Source organism: Bos taurus, chromosome 6 (assembly GCF_002263795.3).
Source record: "Bos taurus isolate L1 Dominette 01449 registration number 42190680 breed Hereford chromosome 6, ARS-UCD2.0, whole genome shotgun sequence".
Taxonomy (NCBI): Eukaryota; Metazoa; Chordata; class Mammalia; order Artiodactyla; family Bovidae; genus Bos; species Bos taurus.
This window is the reverse complement of record NC_037333.1, coordinates 44,879,680-44,906,537: the sequence shown is the minus strand read 5'-3', so window position 1 is coordinate 44,906,537 and position 26,858 is coordinate 44,879,680. Positions and strand designations below refer to the sequence as shown.

General features: G+C 37.1%; 1 protein-coding gene across 6 annotated transcripts in view; it reads right to left on the bottom strand.

Annotated features, from left to right (window-relative positions):
* The window catches only part of ZCCHC4 (zinc finger CCHC-type containing 4), a 50,711-nt gene that overhangs the window by 9,015 nt on the left and 14,838 nt on the right, over nt 1-26,858 (bottom strand). For 3 of the 6 annotated variants that reach the window (XR_009494764.1, XM_059887460.1, NM_001205699.1), the window contains exons 4-10: nt 25,713-25,988; nt 25,207-25,287; nt 15,875-15,947; nt 10,162-10,312; nt 8,501-8,601; nt 403-524; nt 71-146 (exon numbers count right to left, since the gene is read on the bottom strand). Coding sequence is in view for 5 of the 6 variants with exons in the window: in XM_059887460.1 (XP_059743443.1) it covers nt 71-146; nt 403-524; nt 8,501-8,601; nt 10,162-10,312; nt 15,875-15,947; nt 25,207-25,287; nt 25,713-25,988 (880 nt within the window). In the remaining variant the exon portion in view is untranslated. Of the gene's footprint in view, nt 1-70; nt 147-402; nt 525-6,278; nt 6,400-8,500; nt 8,602-10,161; nt 10,313-15,874; nt 15,948-25,206; nt 25,288-25,712; nt 25,989-26,858 lie in introns of those variants that run through there. The other 3 variants (XM_015471558.3, XM_005207768.5, XM_015471557.3) reach the window with 3 other exon arrangements.

The following is a 26,858-nucleotide window of genomic DNA, read 5'->3' as shown; positions in this document are numbered from 1 at the left end:
AAATGTAATGAAACTAGTGAACTAAAATAAAACTAACATATTTGAGTACACATTCTAAAGAAAACTATACCTTGGATGTACAAGAATTACAGTGTTCACAGTGTTGATTCTCTAGAGAAACATATCGTTGACACAGCGGGCAAAATCTAAGGAGAAAAGAAAGACTCGATGAAATGAGCTGCATATATTTATACCTATTGAGATTCACAAGGTAGATAAAAGTTCACAAGGCATGTTACAAAAACTCGGTATAATTCAAATTAAATTCAATACAACATTTTAGGCCACATTTAACAATAATAAAAGTCCTACATGAGTCAATATGAAAGGCATTTTTGTGTCAGATATATGGAACTTCATTTTCAGTGACTCATGTATTTCAAGGTCCCTCTATGATCCTACCTGTACCCTTCTTCAATAGGAAGGATTATTTTGTTAGGTGGGATATTCGTGAAAATACGCACAGGAGACTGTTTCCGTCCCGTCTTTCCATGTTTATAAAGTGCATGATTATCATAATCTACCTAGAAAGTAAAAAAAAAAAAAATTAAAATAAAAATTCCTCAACTGAGTCAACATTTGTTAAGACTCTTTAACCAATAAGTGAACAAACTGATGCCAAGATACAAATTAAATCAGAGCATTTGACAATAAGTTCTTAAAAGCAAGAATTTATTTATTAGTCAACAGATTCAGAGAGGACTCCATGAGAGTAAAATTTTATTATAAAAAAGTTAAAATTTGTTATGACAAATTCATGTTACCTGGGATTAAGAGAAGAACTCTAATCTTGTATCCAACGCAACAGACTCTGCAAGAAGTGCTATTACATAATTAAGAATTTAGCTTTGGGGGTTAAAAAATTCCACCTTTGATGGTCTGTGCCAGCTTGGTTAGGGTTTTTCAGGCTGCATTCACTGCATGTCAGTTTTCAGCTCCCTGAGGCTCAGTGCCACCTTGGTTTGGCCCTCCACCGTCACTTTCTGACAGAGCCAGGTCGAGGCCAGGCAGTGGCTCTGCCGCTCACTTGTTATATGACTGCAGGCAAGCCTGCATCATTTTCATCTGGAAAAGGAGGTTACTAACACTTACCTTAGAGTTGCTGTGAAAGTTAAATGAGCCAGTGTATGTAAAACACTGAATTCAGGACCTGGCATATGTTGGCGATAGAAGGATGGAGACACAGAGGGAAATCAACTACAGTTCTCCCCACAATGACTACTTCAAGCATTCACCTCTCTCCTTAATATCCCTAACTCAACTTTCCCTTTCTACAGATTATCTGGAAAGTAAACTGAAACCAACAAGCATGATTCCTATCAGCTTCTGGCTCCCGTCTCCTCCTCCAGCCTATCAACCATAAACGTCCTCAGTTTGGTTTTAAAACTGCCGTGAATTCCACCTAGCCACTAAGTCCATCTTTCTTCAGATCATTAACTCTCAAAGTGTGGTGTCTGGATCAGCAATATCAGCATCACCTGGGATCATGTTAGAAATGCAATTTCTTGTCCCACCTAGGACCTAAAAACACAAACTCTGGGGGTGGGGCTTAGCAATCTGTATTTTTAACAAGCCCTTTTCACACACTAAAGTTTGAGAAACACTGCTTTAGATCACCCACAAGAGTATTATGAGATTTTTATAAGATAGATCCCAACTTTCAAGTAATAAATTGCATAGATTCTACATAAGATTACACTTAAGAATTTACAACAGAACTAACTCACAAGCTAGCTATTTAATGAGAGAACTGCAAAAATATAAGGCATAAGGCATCTCAGAAATTCCTGTCAAAGTGTCCAAAACTTTGGCCACCTGATGTGAAGAACTGACTCACTGGAAAAGACCCTTATGGCCTGATGCTGGGAAAGATTGAAGGCAGGAGGAAAAGGGGACGACAGAGGATGAGATGGTTGGATGGCATCACCGACTCAATGGACATGAGTTTGAGCAAGCTCTGGAAGATAGTGAAGGACAGGGAAGCCTGGCGTGCTACAGTCCATGGGGTCGCAGAGTCAGACACGACTGAGCGACTGAACTGACTGAACTGGAGGCACTGAGCACAATGGAAAAAGAGGCCTTTAATGGGAGACTCCTAGGTTCTCCCATGGCCGTAGCACTGCTGGCTAGATGTACAGGGGAACAAATCTAAGAAGACTGATTAACAAGCTTCAGCAGTGGGGGGAAAGAAAAGTACAAGGTGAGGAGACCCAACTAAATGAGAGACAGTGAGGAAAAAAGCCCTAGGGTGTTCTGCATGGTGAGCATACACAGGTCAGCGTAGTGAGTCCACAGTCTAGAGTAAGCATGTAAGAGTAGGTGTGGGCCTACAGCTGGATTGCTCAGGAGTATAACAACTACAGTATCATTAACAAGGAAAGGAGAAGAGGTTAGATCACTTTCAAAGCTCTGCATTCAGTTGCTACATTTTAAGAGAGACATTAATAAAGCCAGTTCATTTCTACTGAAAGTAATGAGGATAAATAGGACTTACAGTTTTACAGACTGGGGGTGTTTATTCAGAAAAGAGAAGACTGGGAGGATCTGATGGCTATTTTATAACTGAAGGAGTGTCATGTGGAATAGAAATTAGACTTCTCCTTCATTGCTTTGGAAAAGAGAAGTAGGACCAATGGTTAGAAGTTAATAGGGAGCATATTTTATCTCCATATGAGAAAATTTTCTAATGATTAGAGCTATTAAATAAATTGAGTTGCCTTGTAAGGCTGTAGGACTTTGCTCACTGAAAGCATTCAAGTGAGGCTAGATGGCTGCTTGTCATGAATTTAGTGGAGAGGATTATTATATTGGGAAGTTAGCCTATGCTAAAGCTATGCTTGTTTCCAACTTTAAAATTCTATGAATATATGTTACCTATTAGAGGCTAAGACACAAAAGCAGACTTTACTTCAATCACCTTAAAACAGTACTTTAAGTAGTTTTCTTTTAAAATGGTTTAAATTCATAATTTTTCCCTAACGCACTTCCTCAATGTACTCAATAAATATATGGCACCTTATTAAATCCAACAAAGATATTCTGAACATTTATGAGTGTCATAAGAAAAAAAATTCTTTCCAAGAGAATCTTATGAAGATTTTCAAATGCTGGAAAAGAGTATCTTAGAAAGACTTTAAGTAAATGGAATACTCCATGCAATAGAATAGATAGCAGATGGAAGAGAGGGGGGAAAAGAACAATTTCTTTATGATTACCCAAGGAGTCAGAGAATGTGTGTGTCAGGAAGGTGGTTGATTACTTGATTTTGCATAACCTAATTGAGATTATTATTATTTTTAAATGTGGGTTTGTTGTGCTAATTAACTATAAACATATGGTATGTAAAATGCATGCTGCTAGGGTAAATTAATGTACCTCTAACATACATCCATATTTCATAGCTTCATCCACACAAATAAACCTCCTATGGAAGTGCTGTAAAGCAAACACAATTTTGCAAATTGCATATCACTAGTGGTAGAGCTGATACACCATTTTCCCATCATTATCCCTGACATTTCACTCACAATGATGATGAGAGGCATTTTCAAATAGAAAATTTCTCCCATGGAACTGATTAATGTGATGAAGTACTGTATAGAAATGAGGGAAAGTACAAAATATCTGCAATTCCTAACTTTTAATTTTATCTATAAGCAAATGTCTTCTGCAACACAAGACTGAAACTAGTTCTATGGAAACCAAGACATTCAAGTCGACAATTACTCTGCACCTACTATGCTTGAAATGTCATGCTGGGAAATAAAGATTAAATAAAAACAGTACATACTTGTATTTTCAGAACTCCCTCAAGTATGTTGTTTAATTTCATTATATTCAAAAGATCCCAAGTGAACTCTTCAGCTCCATCACTCAACTTCTGCCATAGCAATAAGGTTTTTTACATATATATTACATATGTAATATATTCATCAGGCTTAAGTTTAAAAGTAAAACTTATCTGCCATCCTTTTTTTGGTTCAATTATTTTATTTTACAGGTAAGGAAACAGAGACCTGGAAAGATAAAGTGACTTCCCTCAAGATTAAAGAACTTCTAAAAGGTTAAAAACCTTATTCCATGTAACCTCTTATTTTAAATATCATATGTATAGATACATATAGATATATACAGAGACATACACAGACATGTTTGTGTGTTATTCATCACTTCAAATCCATTAAATGTTTTATGTTTACTATATATTGAGTTTTGAGAATTTCTTGTCACCTTATAATTTACAATCATTTCTCAGAAATTCCTGTCAAAGTGTCTTCATTTCTTAACATGAAATCAGCCTCGAAAAACTGTTTTCTAATGGGATGATTTTTTTAAATGATAGCTTTAAAAAAAAACCAGAAAAGCAAAGATCTCTACTTTTAACCATCCAGATAAATGTCCCAGACTAAGTAGAAACAAGAGATCATAGCATGTTCCAGGTGGAAGGGAAGTGAGATGATCCAGCTCAGATATGGTAAATACAGGACCTGAATCTACCACTCTCTGACCCTGACCCTGTGGCAGACATGACTAATCAATCTCACTACTTTCTGCCACTGAGTATGGTATTCTCAACAAATTCTCCAGGAAGTCACTGACAATTCATCAGGCTTACGTCTAAAAGTAAAACTTATCTGCCATCCCTTTTCTGGTTCAATTATTTTATTTTACAGGTAAGGAAACAGAGACCTGGAAAGATAAAGTAACTTCCCTCAAGATTAAATAGCTTCTAAAAGGCAGTGCTAGGACTCAAACTTCTGACTCTAAATCAGAATTTCTTTTCATTACCAAATCCTTCCTTTCTAGGTCTTAGATAACTATTTATTCTGTATTCATCAAGTACTTTATCACTGAAGATTCTACATGATTTATATTTTATGAAGATTTGCAGCATTTCTGCCTTCCTCTAACCTAAAAAGTATTTCTGAAAAAAGAGATTTTGTGTGTGTGTGTGTTTTTTTTTTTTACTGTATTGTGGTTTGGGGGCATATAATTATCTCAGACCAAGTCAGAAAGAAAGCCTAATCAAGGTCTATGGGAAAAGATCTGTGAAGGAGGAGAGGAAACTTGAAAATTTTTCAATTGATGAAGGCAGTTTAATATAAAAGGGAAAAAATTACCACAAAATGAAGCTAAAGTAACAATAGAAAAAAAAGAAAGAATGCAAAAGGTTTGGAAAGGATAATAATAAGTCTAGAGAAAGTCTCAAAACAAAAACAAAAAACAGAAAAACCATCAAAGGTGAAGTACAATAAACGAGGTTTACATTCGCCCCAGGAGATCTGGCAAAATCTTCTCCCAGTGAGCATGTAATGGGGCAGTAGTTCTTATCTTTAGTAGGAATCACAAAAAAATGAAGATTTGTTTTGTTTCATAGTTTTATTCTAATTCTTCTCAAAAGTTGGCTTTCTCTCTAATTGAAAACACTGCTTTCACCCTGTCTGATATACATGATCTAATTAGAACCTTTTCCCCCAGTGCACTGAGTTATATAACTACTTTCAGTAAACTTGGACCTTGGAACTAGTTCTCAAAACTAAAACTCCAACATTTGTAAAAGTTCTTTGGTAGTAACACAGCCTGTCTAAACAAACAATAACTGGTTAATCCACATTAATTGCTGGCATCTGCCTTATCCTGGATCTGCCTTCTTCTGCCTCCTCACCATTTCAAACTCTTGCCCACAGTGAAAAAATGGAAATAAGTTTGAGCAAACTCGAGGAGATAGCAAAGGACACGGAAGCCTGGCACGCTGCAATCTATGGGGCTGCAAAAAGTCAGATATGACCTAGTGACTGAACAACAACAAAATGTGGATGAAAGTTTTCTGAGGAATGATGTGTTTCACAATTTTAATGTCTCAGATGCTGTACAAACGAGACCTGAAGAAAAGTTTTACCCTGACTCTGGGACCATCTGAATGATGACAGTATCAAGATGGTTTCAACAATCCTGATAGCAATGACCTTTATTCTACGTTTGCTGTGGGTCAGGGACAAGGCTAAGCTTTTTAAGATATTATCTCAAGTGATTCTTAAAACCTTATGAGCCAGATATATTGTTACTATGCTCATTTAACAAGATAAGTTTCAGAGAGTTAGATAAAATGTGTAGGCCTAGTTATTAAGTGCCAGAACTAGGATTAAAACCTAGTTCCTTTTCAACTCCAGAGTTCATTCTCTTTTTCATTCAATTACTCACTCAATGTGTATAGGGCACCTACTATGTGCCAAACATTATACTGTATGATTATTCACTGTCAAAGGCAGCAGGTGTACCTGGAAGCCAGAAATGGCTTGCTCAGTTAACATCTCTAGGATATGTCAGCTATCTCTGCATTGCAAGTGTCCATATTACAGTAGAAGCATCCTTCAGATAAGCAACAGAAAACTGGATGCCCTAAAAAGGAAAGTAAACCAGCTTTGAGAAGAATTATGATACAGATTTTGCCTAAAGCAGAGCTCAAGAAATCAAGGTTAAAATGACTTGTGCTACACAGTTTTGGAAAGGAATCTGTTAATGTGGTTCAACAGCCATGAAAATGTCCATTAAACTTGACAATGTAACTTTTGTAACTCTATTTCAGTTTTAGAAATTTATTTTAAGGGAGTTATGTATAATATTAAAACATTCTATGAATAAAAGATGTTTAAAGGTGGAAGCAACCTCTTAAGTCTGAAAAAAGAGAGAATAACAATACCATCTGCTAATGAAATAATAAAGCATAAGATTATATAGCTCCATTTTAAAACATACATTTATATAAGGCACCATGAAGGAAACAGAATTCATATTCATCTGCTATGATTACAAATATGTAAAACTATTTTCTGAGAAGACTAGAAGTGAATACAGTTGACCCCTGAACAACACAAGTTTGAACTGTGTGGGTCTACTTATTCATGGATCTTTTTCAATAGTAAATACTATCAAAACAAATTTGGCTGAATCCACAGATGCGGAACCACAGATATGGAGAAAGTTCAAATACAGAGGGCTAATTATAAGTTATACACTGATTTCCAACTGTACCCCTAACCCCCTGGGTATTCAAGGGTCAACTCTACTTCAACAATATATTTGCTGTTTGGAGTAGAATTACAGGTAGGATCTGTGCCCTCATTTTTAGTAACACTGTTTCTCACATTATTTCTAAATAATTTTCATAATAGTATACATCTTCAGGACGTACAAAGATTAGAGCCAAGTGCTACAGGAATTATACCTATTATCTTGTAATGCTATGCTATGCTATGCTAAGTCACTTCAGTCGTGTCCGACTTTGTGTGACCCCAGAGATGGCAGCCCACCAGCCTCCCCCATCCCTGGGATTCTCCAGGCAAGAATACTGGAGTGGGTTGCCATTTCCTCCTCCAATGCATGAAAGTGAAAAGAGAAAGTGAAGTCGCTCAGTTGTGTCCGACTCCTAGTGATCCCATGGACTGCAGCCCACCAGGCTCCTCCATCCATGGGATTTTCCAGGCAAGTGTACTGGACTGGGGTGCCATTGCCTTCTCTGATTATCTTGTAATAGCATATAATATAATATAATCTGCATATAATATAATGTATATTATATAATAAATTATATAATATAATACAATCACTAGGCTGTACACCTGAAAGTAACACAGTATGGTAAATGGACTATGCTTCAATTAATAAAAGAAAAGAATCAACTGCTGGCTTGGAATGACTAGTGAAGACTTTTACAGTTTGGGGGCTGAAAAACCTTGATCAGAGACTAGTCAACTGCTCAGAAAACTCAAACAGAAAAATGTCATTACAGAAGAAGAAACAGTGCCCACTTGCTGACCACACACTGTGATGGCAACAACAGGGTTAAACTCAGAACTCAAGGAAATGAATCCAGGAGAGTGGACACTAAAGCAGACGAGCTGAACGGCAGGGACGTGACGGAGAAGGTCTGGTCAGTGCCCTGAATCAGCACACTCACACCTCAGCATCTTCACTTCTCTGAAACACTAGTTGTTTCAACACGACTTTGGGCAAACCCCTCCTTGGAGCTCCTGGCATCCTCTGGACAACAAAGTAAAGTGTACAAGGCATTCCACCCACCAGAAAAAGTGATTTACTTCTCTACCACCTCTGAATGGAGAAATCCCATGTTCATAATGATGATCCTGGGGTGCTGCCCACTCTCCTGGTGATGTGAAACATTAGATCATTTAGTTTAAAACCTGGCTGAGTTCAGAATTACCTGGGAAGCTTGGTAAAATATTTTTTCTTACAGCTTTACCCTCTGATTTTGATTTAGTAGGCTTATTTTGGTACCTAAAAATCTATATTTTTAATAGGCACCCTAGAGATTACAGACACCAGGAACCACTGCACTAAGTTACATATGATAGAGTTTTAGTGTCTCATATAGCTTATAGTGTTTGCATTTACTAAAACTGATGGATAGTCCTACCAGAATATTTATTTAAGCAGAATATCTACTTCCCAACCATGCCAGAAAACAGAATATTTACTATACCTGGTAATCCAACATGCAGAAGCTTGGGAAAAACTGACAAATTCGGGATTCAAAAAAATAGGGGAAAATCCAGAATATGGGTAGTTCTTTCTGACTGTTATCTAATGGATCACAAAAAAAAAACAGAAAAGAAAAAACTGATATCAGAGAAAACATAAAGAAGAGAGTTGTTACTGAAAAAAATATGGTATTGGGAGAAACTGTAATCCTTCAATACATTTAAATCATACAAAAGGAGAGACTATTTACTGGAGTACCATTTACAACTTGACTTTTCCCCAAAGTCAATGGAAACATTCTCGTCTATTTAACCACAGCTACACGGGGTATGTATATAAAAGTTAACTTTATATGCATATCACTGTGGTCTAGGTAAAGGCAAAGATATTACCTAAAAAGTGAGAAATAAAAAATGAGTTTCACTATGAAGCACAAAAGTGGTTGTGACACAGTGGAAGGATTCCTAGACCAGAAGGCAGAAGGCCTTAGATTTGAATCCTTATCTCTGCCATAACTCACTATGCCAGCTTTCAGGGTGGATACATCTTTTCTGAATCATGGGAGATTCTTATGAACAATTCCATCAAAATTAATTTTTATGAGAGACAGTGGACATAGCTATTATTTACAGAACACCTCATACAGGCTGAGCACAATGCTAGGAACTTTTTTATATGTTATCTCTTTACCAACACCTGGCGTCAGATATTAATATAGTAATCTCATATCATAGATGGGGAAACCGAAGCTGCAAAATTTAAGCACTTTGTTCAAATTTATGCAGCTAATAAGCAGTAGAAACAAATTCAAGCCCACAGGGTTCTTTACTGCTTCCCCAACAACAATGACTTGTCCACTCTGAAAAGTAGACCTCAGAACCAAAAATAAGTAGGATACTTAGCACTATGAGTCACTTTTCAGATTTCATTTGCATCCTATCCCCAAAGCACACTATTTATATAGCACAATTAATGGAGAGGCTTGATCACTTAATTTCTGACACTCTTATATTTATCAATTTGCAGGCTGGAAACTGAAAAATGATTAAACTGACTAATTAGGCAATTATATAAAACACTTTGAAGTCCTAAGCCACTTTAAGCTGAATATCCCCCAGTCATTAACCCATTTCTAGAGTCAGGTGTCCACGCGTGGCTGCTAGGCTACTTGATGGCCAGCCTTCCCCAACAAATCTGTGCATAGTTCAGAGCTTTGGCCCAGAGGCTAGGTGCCCTTCTGGAGTTGTGGGTAAGGCTTCTGGAAGATGAAATATAAGGTCCATGAGGGCAGAGGTGAGTGTCCATTTACCACTCCATTTCCAGTACCTAAACAGTATCTGGAACATAGTGCCCATTTAGTAAATAGTAAATAAGTGACAAGAGTTCACTGATATTCTGTTAAATGTTCACGGATAATGCCTCCTTATGCCCACCAAAATCAAACAAACATTTTACTTATGAGCCATTTTTCAAACACATAATTAGAATAAAACTAAGTGTATCATGATGAAGTCATCATCAAATAAGCCTATTTTTCAACAAAGAAGAGAACTCAAGGCATGTGTATTTTTTCAGTGCTCTGATTCACTAAGGTTTGCTAATATGTGATAGGAAGTAGATGCATATACATGTTTATTTTGCAGTAAATAATAAATCACACACCTTGGCTGTGACCTTCTTTCCACATAGCAATTAACTTCTTGAATGTAACAGCCAGAGGTTCAACCAAGCCACCAAATGGAGGATCTGTCACCATGATGACTCCTTCACCTTTATCTTCCTGTAAAAATGTCTTGCACACTTCAAGGGCAGCCTGGAACAAACAAAAACTCATTTCTAAATCAGGACTAGAGTCAGGTACTTCGCCCTACTTCAAGGAGAATGCACTGGCTCAGTCTCTCTCTTCATCCTGAACTTCACCCACCCTATCACCCCAGAGTCCCTCAGTGACATCCTGAAGCCTCTCTCATTTGGCCTCGTAAGATTTTATCTTCAGGTTCCTTGATAAGTGGGTTTATAAAATTGCAAATTCAAATACCATCACTATCAGAGGACTACACATTTCAAATAGTTATATTAAAAAACTAAACTTAGTAACCTAAAAGAGAGAAACTCACTATCCATGAAGACTATCTAAAATGCTAAATTCAATTCAACAAACAGAAACTATACGACAAACAACAAACAGGGACTGTACTAAACACTGGAGACACAAAGATGAATAAGACATATTTTTCCTATCTGGTTTGTCCACCACCATAATTTCAATTTAATGAGCCCCAAATCACCAGTTAAACACGCATGTATTTTTGAGTGCCAGGTAAATGGCAGGCATATTTGAAAAATGAAAAGTAAATAAATGCAAGTTCACAAATAACAAAGCTTATCCAGGCCATGAAACTGTGTTACTAACATATTTTCCCAACAAACTAACTAAAGTGTTTTTAGTAATTGCCAACATCCACTGGATCATCAAAAAAGCAAGAGAGTTTCACAAAAACATCTACTTCTGCTTTATTGACTATGCCAAAGCCTTTGACTGTGTGGATCAAAACAAACTGGAAAATTCTTCAAGAGATGGGAATACCAGACCACCTGACCTGCCTCCTGAGAAATCTGCATGCAGATCAGGAAGCAACAGTTAGAACTGGACATGGAACAACAGACTGGTCCCAAATGAGGAAAGGAGTACGTCAAGGCTGTATATTGTCACCCTGCTTATTTAACTTATATGCAGAGTATATCATGAGAAATGCTGGGCTGGATGAAGCACAAGCTGGAATCAAGATTGCCGGGAGAAATATCAATAACCTCAGATATGCAGATGACACCACCCTTATGGTAGAAAGTGAAGGAGAACTAAAGAGCCTCTTGATGAAAGTGAAAGAGGAGAGTGAAAAATTTGGCTTAAAGCTCAACATTCAAAAAACTAAGATCATGGCATCTGGTCCCATCACTTCACGGCAAATAGATGGGCAAACAATGGAAACAGCGACAGACTTCATTTTGGGGGGGGCTCCAAAATCACTGCAGATGGTGACTGCAGCCATGAAATTAAAAGACGCTTACTCCTTGGAAGAAAAGTTATGACCAACCTAGACAGCATTTTAAAAAGCAGAGACATTACTTTGCCAACAAAGGTCCATCTAGTCAAGGCTATGGTTTTTCCAGTAGTCATGTATGGATATAAGAGTTGTACTATAAAGAAAAGCTGAGAGCCAAAGAATTGATGCTTTTGAACTGTGGTGTTGGAGAAGACTCTTGAGAGTCCCTTGGACAACAAGGAGATCAAGCAGTCCACTTTAAAGGAAATCAGTCCTGAATATTCACTGGAAGGACTGATGCTGAAGCTGCCGCTCCAATACTTTGGCCACCTGATGCGGAGAACTGACTCATCTGAAGGGACCCTGATACTGAGAAAGATTGAAGGCAGGAGGAGAAGGGGACGACAGAAGATGAGATGATTGAATGGCATCACTGATGCAATGGACATGAGTTTGAGTAGACTCCAGTGATGGACAGGGAGGCCTGGTGTGCTGCAGTCCATGGAGTTGCAAAGAGTCAGACACGAATGAGTGACTAAACTGAACTGAACCAGTAACTGCAAAGTTAACATTAAAAACTGTCCAGTATATTTATCCCTTTTTTGCTTCTGGAAAGATCAACAAGAGACAGACCTATAATACTAGCTCCAGTCTACTGACTTTGTAGTAGCTTTCAAGTACTCATCTATAAAACCAAATCAACACTTTTAGTATACAAAACAGTAGATTTTAAAGTTTAATGGCATTTAAACTTTAATAAACCTATATGTACTTTTGTTCTACTATTAAATCAACTTAGAAGACCCAATTGAAGAAAGGAAAAATCACAACACCCTAATCTCTTTTCTCTAAGAAAGTATTAACTTCCTCCTGGAAGTCCTACAGCAAAGGATGGTGTCAAGAAGGTTAATCATTTTTCAAGTGCTGCCTGGCATTTCCTTAACCTGCCTACATGATCAAGGACTAAAATTACAGATGATGTTATTGAAAAACCTTCAAATCCCTAAGAGTTTTAAGTAGGAAAAAAAAAGTAAACAAAGCCTGAACACTTAACCAAATTTTTAGAAAACATTAAAGAGTATCTTTCCAGGTAAGAATCAATGGTGAGGTGTACTGTTCTGAGTGGCTGAAGGTCCTAAGGTTGATCACCTTAGGAAACAAGGCGGGAAATAAGATGCTTGCATATGCCACCAAAGCTGACAATAACTTAACTCTTTTCTTCATCTCAGTGGCTGGCATTTATTTTTTCTTTTTAATTTTTTAACTTTACAATATTGTATTGGTTTTGCCATATATCAACATGAATCCGCCACAGGTATACATGTGTTCCCCATCCTGAACCCTCCACCCTCCTCCCTCCCTGTACCATCCCTCTGGGTTGTCCCAGTGTACCAGCCCCAAGCATCCAGTATCGTGCATCGAACCTGGACTGGCGACTTGTGGCTGGCATTTTAAATAGGCACCCTCTGTATACACTTTAACCAACTTAACCATTAAGGTGTATGACATTTTTTATTTTTCGAGAGACTATATTGTTATGAAAAAAATCTTGTACAGTAAACTTCTGCTTTTTAATCCAGTCAACTGTGGAGAGCTGTGCAGTGGCAGAGGCTTAGATCCTCAAAGGTATTTGGTGCCTCAAAGGCTCATATGCCTTCACAGACAGGCACCTGGTAGACACTTAAATACTTTAGTGATTATTACATGGTAATCTCTACTGAAAACCTTGACTCACAGTAGGTAGAAAAGGGGCAGACAATAAAATCATTAAACAATAGTTTTCTACAGATCATTCTCTACAACCGCAGTGCTATTTAGAGGCTGCTCCTAAAACACAGAGAAAGGAGAGCCTGAGTTGGATGACTGTTTTCTTTTAGGAAAGAAAACATGGAGCTCAGTCTTTACAGCTTATTCCAACGGTTATTCTAGAAACTTGCAATGTAATTCTATAAACTCTCAATAAAACTTACACAGAATTTCCTAGAGAAATGCTAATTATGTGTTACTTTCTTGAAATATACAAAATTGCTGGCCAACTGTTAGATATTTAAATATAATTTTACTCGTCTTTATGGTTCAAAATAAAAAGCAAAGTCATGGTCTAGTATTAAGAACAAATGAATACCTGACCACTACCATCAAGCAGTAACAGAAGCTCAGTTACTCCCTCATCTGTGTCACTAACACTGACAGCACCCCCGAGCTCAAGGCCCCACAATTCCAAGAGGCCACCCTGGACACTTGCATGTCAATGTTCTGCCAGCCCCACTAACTCAACATTTCCAAATGTCACTTACAAACTTCCCACTCTGCATTTTGAAGAGTGAAAGATGAACCCAGGTCATGGCCCCATGGTATCTTTGATCTCTTCCCCAACACAGGTATCACCAAGTCATCTTTTTTTTCCAAATGAGGTATAATTGCCATGTGTACACATAGTAATTACATCAAGTCTGCTGGCTTCCATCAGTGAAATGTCTTCAGAATCCACTTCTTTCCTCTCCTTTTCTTACTGTCACTGTCTGAGGTGAAAAGCCCCTCTTCATCTACTGTCAAGTGATTTTTCAATTTCTTGTTCTCCTTAAAGCTCATCTAATCAGTCCTCAAATTCTGCTGATTATCAACCACATAAGCCCTTCAGGAAACAGTGAAATACATCTAATTGTAACTGCTATTTACTTCAATACTTGGTTTTCATAGCTTTCACTGCTGAAGAATGTGTATCCCAATGCTAAATTGATTCTGATGGAAGGAGTACTTCATTGGCTATACCTACTAAATCAGGAGACTCACTTTCAATCCCAACCAACAATTTAGAATCTACTTTCATTTCCTAAATGCATAGGTCTTTTGGTCTTCTTGATTTTCAGTCTGTCAGTTAATATCTTAAAGCACAATATATACTTAAGCATAGTTCACCATTTAAAAAATATAAATATATATGCATATATGTATGGACATGGGCTTCTCTTATTGCTCAGCTAATAAAGAATACACCTGCAATGGCAGGAGATGTCCAGTTCAATCCTGGGTTGGGAAGATCCCCTAGAGAAGGGATAGGCTACCCACTCCAGACAGTATTCTTGGGCTTCCCTGGTGGCTCAGACAGTAAAGAATCTGCCTACAATGTGGGAGACCTGGGTTTGATCCCTGGATTGGGAAGATCCTCTGCAGAAGGGCATGACAAGCCATTCCAGTATTCTTGCCTGGAGAACCCCCATGGACTGAGGAGCCTGGAGAGCTGCAGTCCATGGGGTCACAAAGAGTGGGACACGACTGAGCAACTAAGCACAGCACAGCACAGCACATGTGTGGATATGCTTCAGGTAGTCTTGATAATTTCAAATATTTTAGGCCAGCCTTCTGTCAGGTATGATTACTTGTTGGTTACAGATTTTATTTTGTAATGGGACTAACAAAGAGTTCAAAACAAGATTAGAAATATCAGTTCTTGCTATGTTGTTTATTCACAAGGACATTATTAACATCATACTGAAAGAAGGTTTTTTTTTTTAAGCCACTCTCCTTTTTTTAAGGCTAATTTTTAAGAGCAGTTTTAAGTTTACAGTGAAACTGAGAGGAAGGTTCAAAGATATCCTACATACCCCCTGCTCCTACCCCTTCCCTATTCCAATATCCCCCACCAGAGTGGGACATCTGTTAAAAGTGATGAACCTAAACTGACACATCATTATCACCTAGAGTTCATATATTGGGGTTAACTCTTCGTGACACTGTCTATTTTTTAAGGATTAGTTTAATAAAACCATAAATCCCCTTAACTAGGACATGAAATTTATCAGAGAGGAAGACATCAAACAACTAACCACAGAATTATTTAATTACAGTATCGTAAATCTACAAAAGAGAACCTGACCTTGTCTGAGGGTAGGAGAAGCTGGAGAAAGGAACTTGGAACAGGGTTCTGAAGGATGAGGTGAAATTAACAGGACAAAGAGGGAGTGGAAGAAAGAGGGAACAGCATGGCAAAAGCCCCTGTGATGGAAAGGCCAGCCTGAGACGAATGTCATATGCCCTGAATACAAATAGCAAAGCAGGAACAGAAAGAAGACAGGCTGGAGGGCGGAAGGGTCAAATCACACAAAGCTACATGGGTCTTGCTGAGAAAGTAGGTCTTTACCCAAGAAGCAGTGAAATGCATGAAAGGTGAATAACATGATCACCCCTAGATGCTCGATAACACTCAGTGAACCAACAAAAGTAAATATCAATAAATAGAGGAACAGTCACCATTTGCTCTTGAGAGACTGTAGAAAAATAATGAAGGAAATACAAGAAAAGAAGAAAGAGATAATGGTCATAACTCTTACCTTTCCATCAAAGAAGTGATGGTTAAACATATTATAATGGCAAAAACTATCTTCCATATAAAACTGTGAATACCTGTAAAATAATTTATTACTGTAGTTACTTGTCTGGTCACAGACATATAGTAAATAAATGTAAACTAAATTTTAAAATTATGAAATCACACCTTAAATAAAATCAATTTCATCATCCTTCAGGTTTCTGAAATAAAGAATACTTTCCCCAAACCTCAAGAAGCTAACAATAGTGGATGAATAACAAACTTAGATTATGGTCCCAAGTTTTAACAAGTCAGTGGGAAAACTACAGAAAACTCATATACAAAAAACACACATATTCCTATGGACCAGAAGATTATAAATAAATAATTATGCTCCTGATAGATTATTACGCATTTTAAGCTTGAGTTGGTTTGGCAGTTAAAATATGTCTCTAATATTAAAAGCTAATAACTTTAAGGAAAATACTGAATCAACATTTCTGCTCAATAGCTGTTATTTTCTTCTGTGGCTAACAAAAAAGGTATTTAATACAGTTTTTTTTGTCTACTGCACATTAGCTTAATAAAATATGCTTCTTAATACATAAGAAAAAGAATTTATGTGCATTTCATATTTACTGAATTAGTGCCAGGAAAGAGGATATTTATTTACTGATTGAATCATTTTATTCTTCTATCATAGTACTTGAAAATGCAATCACTAATGAATGGGAACACCAGCTTTGGGTATTAACACATTATAATTTCTACTAATTTACTAGGCAAAATTCATATCACATTTATGGCTTAAACTTGCATTTACTTGATTTCTTACAAAACTGAAATTTCTTTCTTCCTTAATTTTATTTGTACTGCCTATCTCTGTTTTCCCCATTTATGTCTATGGGTCTTAATGTCTTTCTTGCTGACTTCTGAGGGTTTTCTTTGTGTAATATAGAAACCTCTTTCATCTCAATAGGATTCTGAACTTTCATAGTTTTGTCAAAAACAATTCACACAGGACCACACCATCCTTCTACAGAACACATAAGCTAGTGGAAAGACTGAAAAAAATCATGGACACATATTTACTTATACAACTTCTTTACCGAATCATGATAGAGGCACTTCTTTGCATCTACTTCTACTGATAGTTATTTAATACCATCTGCATAATCACCAACCATGTTGAGTATTTAATACAATGGACAAGCCTAGTTTATCCTCTTTCTATTACACCGTGACTAAGAGTACAGCTCGAGAGTCAGGGGGCATGGTTTCAAACTCTTAAGTCTCTCAGTTACTAGCTGTATAACTTTAGTAATTTATTTTACCTATCTGAGCCCCAGTTTCTTCATCTGCAAAATGGGAAAATGATTTCTACCCCATAGGACTAGGTAAGAATACATAAGATAATTATGTAAAGTGTTTAATACAATGCCAGCTATATATCTCAGCTATAAATCTCAGCACATACTGAGATTTCAGGTATCATTATTTTAATAAATACCAGCTATAAAGATTTATGTCTCAATGTCTCTAATATTAAGGAATTAGGTTTATGTCCAACCAAAATTTCTCCTCCTGTAATCTAAACCCATTTCCTCTTATTCTATGCAGACAGAAGAATATCTGTTCACTATTCTCAATACAATATCCCTCAATATCATTTAAGATACTGTTAGTACATCTGCTGACATAAATTTAAACTGAAGAAATAAACAGAAGGCTTAAATAATGGAAAATATTTAAACTATACACTGTAACCTAAGGAATACTCCAAAAACTGTGGGACAATGTCAATTACCATTATTTAACAAATGTCTTCCTCTTTAACCAAATCCCAAATAGCTGATAATATATCCATATCAATTATTTAATTTACATATATATTAAGACTAGTACAGCTGTAGATCAACCATCATTGAGGTGTTCTTCCTTGTGTGAGCAAGGGAAAAATACAATCCCTTTTTTTTTTTTTTTTGGGAAGAACCAAAATATCCTTTAATGGGTGAATAAACTGATATCTCTTTACAATAGAGCATCACTTGGCAATAATAAGAAACAAAATAATAAATGAAGCATAACTCAGTAATAAAAATTCAAACAACTTGGATGGATCATAAGGAAATTACAGTGAGTGAAAAAGTCAGTCCCTGGCATACAGGTGGCTGCATGCAGGCCTTCCACAGGCTCTCATGTCTGTTTGGAGAAGGCTACCTTTTTTTTTTTTTTTTAAACTTTATATAATTGTATTAGTTTTGCCAAATATCAAAATGAATCCGCCACAGGTATACATGTGTTCCCCATCCTAGACCCTCCTCCCTCCTCCCTCCCCATACCATCCCTCTGGGTCGTCCCAGTGCACTAACTAGCCCCAAGCATCCAGTATCGTGCATCGAACCTGGACTGGCATCTTGTTTCTTACATGATATTTTACGTGTTTCAATGTCATTCTCCCAAATCTTCCCACCCTCTCCCTCTCCCACAGAGTCCATAAGACTGTTCTATACATCAGTGTCTCTTTTACTGTCTCATAAACAGGGTTATTGTTACCATCTTTCTAAATTCCATATATATGCATTAGTATACTGTATTGATGTTTTTCCTTCTGGCTTACTTCACTCTGTATAATAGGCTCCAGTTTCATCCACCTCATTAGAACTGATTCAAATGTATTCTTTTTAATGGCTGAGTAATACTCCATTGTGTATATGTACCACTGCTTTCTTATCCATTCATCTGCTGATGGACATCTAGGTTGCTTCCATGTCCTGGCTATTATAAACAGTGCTGAGATGAACATTGGGGTACACGTGTCTCTTTCCCTTCTGGTTTCCTCAGTGTGTATGCCCAGCAGTGGGATTGCTGGATCATAAGGCAGTTCTATTTCCAGTTTTTTAAGGAATCTCCACACTGTTCTCCATAGTGGCTGTACTAGTTTGCATTCCCACCAACAGTGGGAATTTTTTTTTTAATTAAATTTATTTATTTTAATTAGAGGCTAATTACTTTACAATATTGTATTGGTTTTGCCATACATCAACATGAATCCGCCACGGGTGTACACATGTTCCCAATCCTGAACCCCCCTCCCACCTCCCTCCCCATACCATCCCTCTGGGTCATCCCAGTGTACAATCCCTTTTTAAATGTATTTCTACCGCCCTCCACTTTTTTCACTGCTTCACAATGCAATAGATATTTTTTTTAATTAAAAAAGAAAATGTTATTTACATAAAATTCAGCACAGCACACTTGTCCAAAATGTTCTCAGTAGCAGTGGGCAGAGCCAGAGAGAGAAAAAAGCCAAGGTTTCAGCTCTAAGCTTCCATCAAACACAAATAAGGGAGCATAATTATTCATATTTTAAATTACGAAAAAGCACTCAACATTACCCTCTTAAAATGAAATTGGCCACAAAGAATTATTCTCTCCATTGAATAAGGCAAACAAAACCAATCAGAAATGCATACACTTGAAAACTGCTCAAAAGGACATCCATTTAATTTGGCCATTCATTCTCTTTAAATGAGAGCCAGTTACCAAGTATGAAACATGTTCTACACACAGGAAATGTAATCAAGAGCTGAATAAAATTAGTTCACGAAATGAACTTAAGAAATTCAGCTTTTTGATATAACTTTATTTGGATGTAGTTTGCCAAACAGAATTTCACATCTTTCATGCTAAAATTGGAGCATACAGAAATCCATCTTAGCAAATGTTAACTTCATATCTTCTTTTTCTTGTTGCTCACTTGCTAAGTCACATCTGATTCTTTGCAACTCCATGGATTGCGGCATGCCGGGCTTCACTGTCCTTCACTATCTCCTGGACTTTGCTCAAACTCATGTCCATCAAGTCAGTGATGCAATCCAACCATTTCATCCACTGTCACCCCTTTCTTCTCCTGCCCTCAGTCTTTCCCAGCATCATGGTCTTTTCCAGTGAGACAGCTGCATCATGGTCTTTTCCAGTGAGACAGCTCTTTGCATCTGGTGGCCAAAGTACTGAAGCTTCAGCTTCAGCATCAGCATCAGTCCTTCCAATGAATATTCAGGATTGACTGGTTGGATCTCCTTGCTGTCCAAGGGACTCTCAAGAGTCTTCTCCAGCACCACAATTCAAGAGTCAGTTCTGTGGCATTCAGTCTTTTTTATGGTCCAACTTTCATACATACATGACTACTGGAAAAACCACAGCTTTGATTATATGTACCTTTATCAGCAAACTGATGTCTCTGCCTTTTAAAGCACTGTCTAGGTTTGTCATAGCTTTTCTTCCAAGGAGAAAGTATCTTTAATTTCATGTAGTCACTGTTTGTGGTGATTTTGGAGGCCAAGAAAATAAAATCTGTCACTGTTTCCACTTTCCCCCCCCATCTATTTGCTGTGAAGTGATGGGACTATATGTTATGATCTTCTTTTTTTGAATGCTGAGTTTTAAGCCAGCTTTTTCACTCTCCCCTTCATCAAGGGGCTCTTTAGTTCCTCTTCGCTTTCTGCCGTTATAGAGTGGTATCAACTGCATATCTAAGGTTGTTGATATTTCTCCTGGCAATCTTGATTCTAGCTTGTGATTCATCCAGTCTGGCATTTCACATGATGTATTCTGCATATAAGTTACATAACCAAGGTGACAGTATACAGCCTTGACATACATCTTTCCCAATTTTGAACCAGCCCATTGTTCTATGTCCGGTTCTAACGGTTGCTTCTTGACCTGCATAGAGATTTCTCAAGAGACAGGTAAAGTGATCTGGTATTTCCATCTCTTTATGAAGTTCATATCTTAGATGTTCAGAAAAGGGCATTTAGGACTTCCCTGGTGGTCCAGTGGTTAAGAATTCACCTGCCAATGCAGGGGACATGGATTCTACCCATGGTCCAGGAAGATTTGACATGCTACAAGGCAACTAGGACTGCGAGCCACAGCATCTCAGCCTGCACTCTAGAACCTGTGCTCTGCAACAAGAAAAGCCACTGCAATAAGATGCCCATTTGCTGCAACTGGAGAAAGCCCATACCCAGAGACCCAATGCAGGCAAAAATAAATGGAAGGAGGGAGGGAAGGAAAGGAAAGAACATGTACAGCATGTATACACAGAGCCCTAGAGTTGAGATGGTTCTCTGCAGCTCTGCAAAGACCTTCTGTAGGGCAACAACAAGCCAAATTCAAAGTGCCAAAGGAACTATCTACTGCCACACTATACTACACAGGAATGTTTCCCTGATTTAATTGTGGTCTCTGTGAAAAATGTGAACCAACCCCACACTCCATCATAATGTAAATACAGGCAACAGGCAGAGTTCATTCTGACTAGTAACATATTTCAGTTAAACCTGCTCTCTCTTAGCACTCAGTGCTGACCTTTTACAGAACTGACTCAAAAATAGAGTAGTTTCAAAGAAGCTAAGCCAGGAGACCATAGTTCAATACCTTCAGCTTTTGTTTGCAACACACAGAGGTTTGCAGACACAGAAAGAAAAAAGCATCTGTGTGTTCCATAGGTTATAAAACAACTTTATCTACATCACCTACTCCCTACTTAGACCAGGGGATTTAACTATAGGCTCAAGAAAGGTGAAACTGCAAGGTATGGCATTTAAGGCAAAAGAGTCAAAGCACAATATAAATCTTTCAAGTTAAAAGTAAACCAGTAATAAGACTTAGAATTTCTTTTTAAGCAATTTTTAAAAATTAATGTGACAATGATTAACTTAAAAAAATAATACTAGTAAATCAGATAAGATGCAAAAAAGAGTTTTGGAGAACAGTGCACACTGATGGGAATATGCTTCACTTACTTCATACTATTGAATGGTATACTTAAAAAACTGGCTAACATGGTAAATGTTATACTATGTATATTTTATTGCAACTTTAAAAAAAAAGCAAGTAAATCAGGGCATGAGCAATGAACAACACAAAATAAAATTTTTTTTAAATTTAATTTACAAAAACAACAGAAAGAATGAAGTGTTTAGGAATAAATTTAAAGAAGAAGTGCAAGTCCTGCACACTGAAAACTATAAAATATTGTTTAAAGAAATTAAAGAAGAGCTAAATAAATGGAAAGATAGCTCATATTCATGAAACAGAACACTTAAGATGGAAAGATGTGGGTTTGACCTCTGGGTCAGGAAGATCCCCTGGGGAAAGACACAGCAACCCACTCCAGTGTTTTTGCCTGGGAAATCCCACGGACAGAGAAGCCCAGTGGACTATATAGTGCATGGGGTCACAAAAGAGTTGGATACGACTTAGTAACATGGACTGCACCTACCAGGCTCCTCCGTCCATGGGATTTTCCAGGCAAGAGGACTGGAGTGGGTTGCCACTGCCTTCTCCAAGTAACTAAACAACAACCCCTCAAATTGATCTACAAATTCAATGTGACTCCTATTAAAAAGCTCAGCTAGCTTTTTACAAAAACTGACTAGGTAATTCTAAAATTCATACAGAAATGTAATAAGCCCACAATAGCCAAAATAATCTCAAAAAAGAATTGAGTTGAAAGATATACACTTCCCAATTTCAAAACTCACTACAAAACAACAATTGAGATTGCACGGGCCTGGCATAAGGACAGACACAGATAAATGGAATAGAATCTAAGGTCTACAGATAAATCCACAGATACATGGTCACGTGACACAGATAAATGGAACAGAATCTAAGGTCTACAGATAAATCCACACATATATGGTCACATGGTTTTCAATAAGGTTCCAAGAGCATTCCATGGGAAAAGAATAATCATTTAAACAATGATGCCAAGGCAACTGGATATCCACATGTAAAGAATGAAACTGGACCCCTACCTCACATCCTACTAAAAAATTAACTCAAAATTAACTAAATGTAAGAACTAAAAATTAAAAACTCTTAGAAGAAAAGAAGTATAAATATTCATGCTTTTAGACTAGTAATAGTTTCTTGGTATGACACCTAAAACACAAGCAACCAAAGAAAAGAGAATAACTTTTGACTATATAAAAGTGAAAAGACAACTCACAGAATGAGAGAAAATATTTATGAATTATATATGAGTCTAGTACCCAGAATACATTAAGTACTCTTTCAATTCAACAATAAGACAAATAATCAATTTTTAAAATTGAGCAAATGACTGAATAGACATTTCTCCAAAAAGATAAACAATTGGTCATAAGTTCATGAAAAGATGCTCAACATCATTACCACAATGAGACACTATTTCAAAAAGACAGACAGTAACAAGTGTTCATGGGCATGTGAAGAAATTGGAACTCTCATATATTGCTGTTGGGAAAGAAAAACTGTGCAGTCACCTTGGAAAACAGTTTGGGAGTCCTTGAGGAAGTTAAACATAGGATTACCATAGGACAATTATGACTGTGACTTTGGTCAAGTTATTTAATTTCTTTGTACCTCAGTTTTCTGTTCTGAGGAAAGGAGAATGTTAATAGTATCTATCCTAGAGGGCTACTGTGGGGACCAAAGAATTTAAAATAGGGTTTGATATGTGACAAGCATTTACTAAATATCAGTTATAGTTAATATTTCATGTTATTATAAGAATTCAAAAGTTAAATTTCTACCTTTAAAATAATACCTTTATAATCATTTAATAATACTTTAGGAAATAAACAAGGTAGTTAAAAAAGAAATTGATATATTCACTCAATGGAATAGTATACGGTCATAAAAGGAAGTACACTTAGATGCTACGACATGGAGGAATCTTGACAACATTATGCTAAGTGAAAAAGGTCAGACACAAAGGGCATATATTGCATGATTCCATTTATATAAAATATCCAGAAGAGACAAATCCGAATGAAAGAAAGAAGACTGACGCTTATCAGGAGGAGTAAGGAGCTTATCAGGAGAAGTAAGGAGTCTCTCTTTAGCGTGATTAAAAATGTTCTGCAATTATGGGTGATAGATTGCAGACACAAAACAGTGAATATACCAAAAATTGCTAAAATACACACTTTAAAATGGTCTATTTTAAATGAGTTATATCTCAGTTTAAAAAAATAAATTGAGTTTATCTTTAAGAAGTCTGTATTATCACTCATGGAATTTCATTTTCCCAAAGATTACTAACATCAAATAGGTATTTGTAAAGAGTGTGCTCGTCTTGTTAATAAGGAATGAGTTGCAGAAAATGTGGGTTATTTCTGAGACACATACAGGCTTACAGTAGATAACCCAAAGCTAACCTGGAAATCTAAAGAAAAATAAATGATGAAAGTTGTACTTTTTATTGTGACTTCTACACTTTAAAATTCTGTCTGCCTTGTTTTTAGGGAGAAAAAGCATACGTAATTTCACAGAGAATCTGAGTAATGCTGGAGAGAACACAACAACTACTGGACTATTGGCCAAATAGGTTCTATCAGATTAAAAAAAAACTTAAAGACTCATTCCTTCAATACACTCAAGAACAAGAAAAATATACTAAGGACATGGTGTCTCACAGACTTACCATGAACTCCTAGAATTCAAACAATTACAGAAAACAGGAAGAGTGCTTCAAGTTTACAGAATCAGAGAGTCCGTGGATGGACACATCTGCCATCCTGTGCTATAAATCAAAAATCTGTATCTTCTCAATTACAACCAGAGGGAAGACTCAAAACGTGGTCCACTGTCTCATCTGTTTGTTCGAACATATCAGGTGCTGTTTAAATTCTGATTCTCTCCCACAAAGCTTATCTGTTTGCTTATTAATTAGCCTCCGCCTCAGAACCTATTTCCTAGTTAGCACTCCCTTCGCTCCAGGCTTCCCCCAGTGAAAGGTAGTATGCACATCCTTCATTAAAAATATTAAAATACACATCTTATCCCATTTAAGACATTATGATAAAACAAAATCCTAGACGAAATTCAGAATTACCCTTGAAAAGTAAGTATATAAGAAGAAATTTCACTCAATAGAAATGTATGTCTAAATTATAAGCCAAAAACAACTAGATACATTCACAGAAAAAATTTAGGAAGCATACTAGCAAAAAGCCTACTGCCTCCCTGTCAGCTGGTAAAGAATCCTCCTGCAATGCAGGAAACCGGGGTTCACTCCCTGGGTTGAGAAGAACCCTTAGAGAAGGGAAAGGCTACCCACTCCAGTATTCTGGCCTGGAGAATTCCACAGACTGTATAGTCCATGGGGTCGCAAAGAGTCGGCCACAACTGAGTGCCTTTCACTTTTACATGTTGAGTTTATCTAACTGAAAAAATACCTTATAAACAATTACTACTTCTATATTAAGTAAAGGATTATAACAGGATTAGTAAAAGGAAAACATTAAAAAAAAACAGAACACAATGAAGGAGAATAAATATTATACTTTGTAAACCTACCGAAAATCAATATCCAATAAAAGGCTTCTAATGTTAGACTTCGTGCCACCTGATTCTTTCAACCTGATCAGCTCATGTAACCTAAAGCAATTAGTGAAAGCAAATTTAGTAAGAAACGACTAATGTCACATGTAACAAACAAAAAACCCATCAGTGGTCTCCTGATATTTCTAACATTTCAATGAAACACTGAAGAAAATTTGGCAGGTATAGGCAGTTTCAATTTTGAAGTATTTTTAAATGCTGGATCTCATCTAAAACAGAAAACTCTAGAATTAATAGTAAATAACTGAAGATTCAAACCAGAATCTTCTACCATACATCAGAAATCTGGAAAGATTTCTCTTGAATGGAATAAAAATTACAAACTCCTTCAGAGAAGGACTACACTGTATACTTAAGGTTGCACGTTGTACCCTCTATACAGCAAATAACTACTCACTACATTTTCTTACAGTTTAGAAAGTGGTGATGGGAGAAGCCTTTAAAACACTGTTATCACATACCTTGGGGTCCCAACACACAGTACTCTTCTGAATCCAAGGTTCGAGAGCAGGTCTACCAAGAACAGACAGCTCCGGTCAGCAAACAAATACTGGGCATTTGTCTTCTTGTTTTCCAGTGGATAGAGGAGTTTACTGGGCCTTTTTAACTGGGTGATAGAAACATCACCCACTACCTGATGTTCATGATGCTTCTCCTCATCATCCGGCAGCAGCAACTGCTGACAGCTCTGACAAAACTTTCTCTGAGACAAGGGCAACTCGATAAACTTCAAGTACCTTCAAGACGCGACAAAACACAAAGCAATACAGTCTCAGTTGGTGACTTTAAAGGCATTTGATTTTTGCCAGTTTTAATATGCAAAAAGTATTACTTCTTAAAGAGTGCTGCGCGTGCAAGCATGCATGCTAAGTCACTTCAGTCGTGTCCAACTCTTTGCAGCCCTATGGACTGTAGCCCACCAGACTCCTCTGTCCATGGGACTCTCCAGGCAAGAATACTGGATTGGGTTGCTGTGCTCTCCTCCAGGGACTCTTCCCGACCCAGGGATCAAACCTGTGTCTCTTATGTCTCCTGCATTAGCAGACTGGTTCTTTAACCACTAGCACCACCTGGGAAGCCCAAAGAGTGCTGTATGAGGAAGTAAAGGTACAAAAAACTGTACAATGTTGGCTAGAATTTATGTCTGGCTGCATACCTAAAGTAGAAAAGGATCAGCGATTTCGTAAGAATTGAGATGCTCCAATTTAGCCACTGGATAAAGATCAATATTCATTTAAAATGTGAATATAATATATTACTCAAACAACTTAATAGTAATGGAGACTACTATCACCTTTAAATTTATTGACAAATCCATGTGTTCCAACTTGGAAGTGTTAACTAGTCTGGCTCAGTAAGACAGTCATTTTAAAATGAAAAATTAAGATCATTCTTCAATTTCTTATGGCATACTTAGCAAGAAAAATTACCTCTTAAAAGAAAAAATGTTCCCACAAAGTTCCTCTATTCTTAGCACTATTGATGGAGGCAGTTCTGAGAAGCTCACGTGCAAAACAGCAAAACATTCTGTCCTGCTGACCTCTGGGGTTCCACAGGCTGGTGTGCAGAAGTGCCCTTCTCGGGGGCTTTTCTGCTGCTCCACAGGG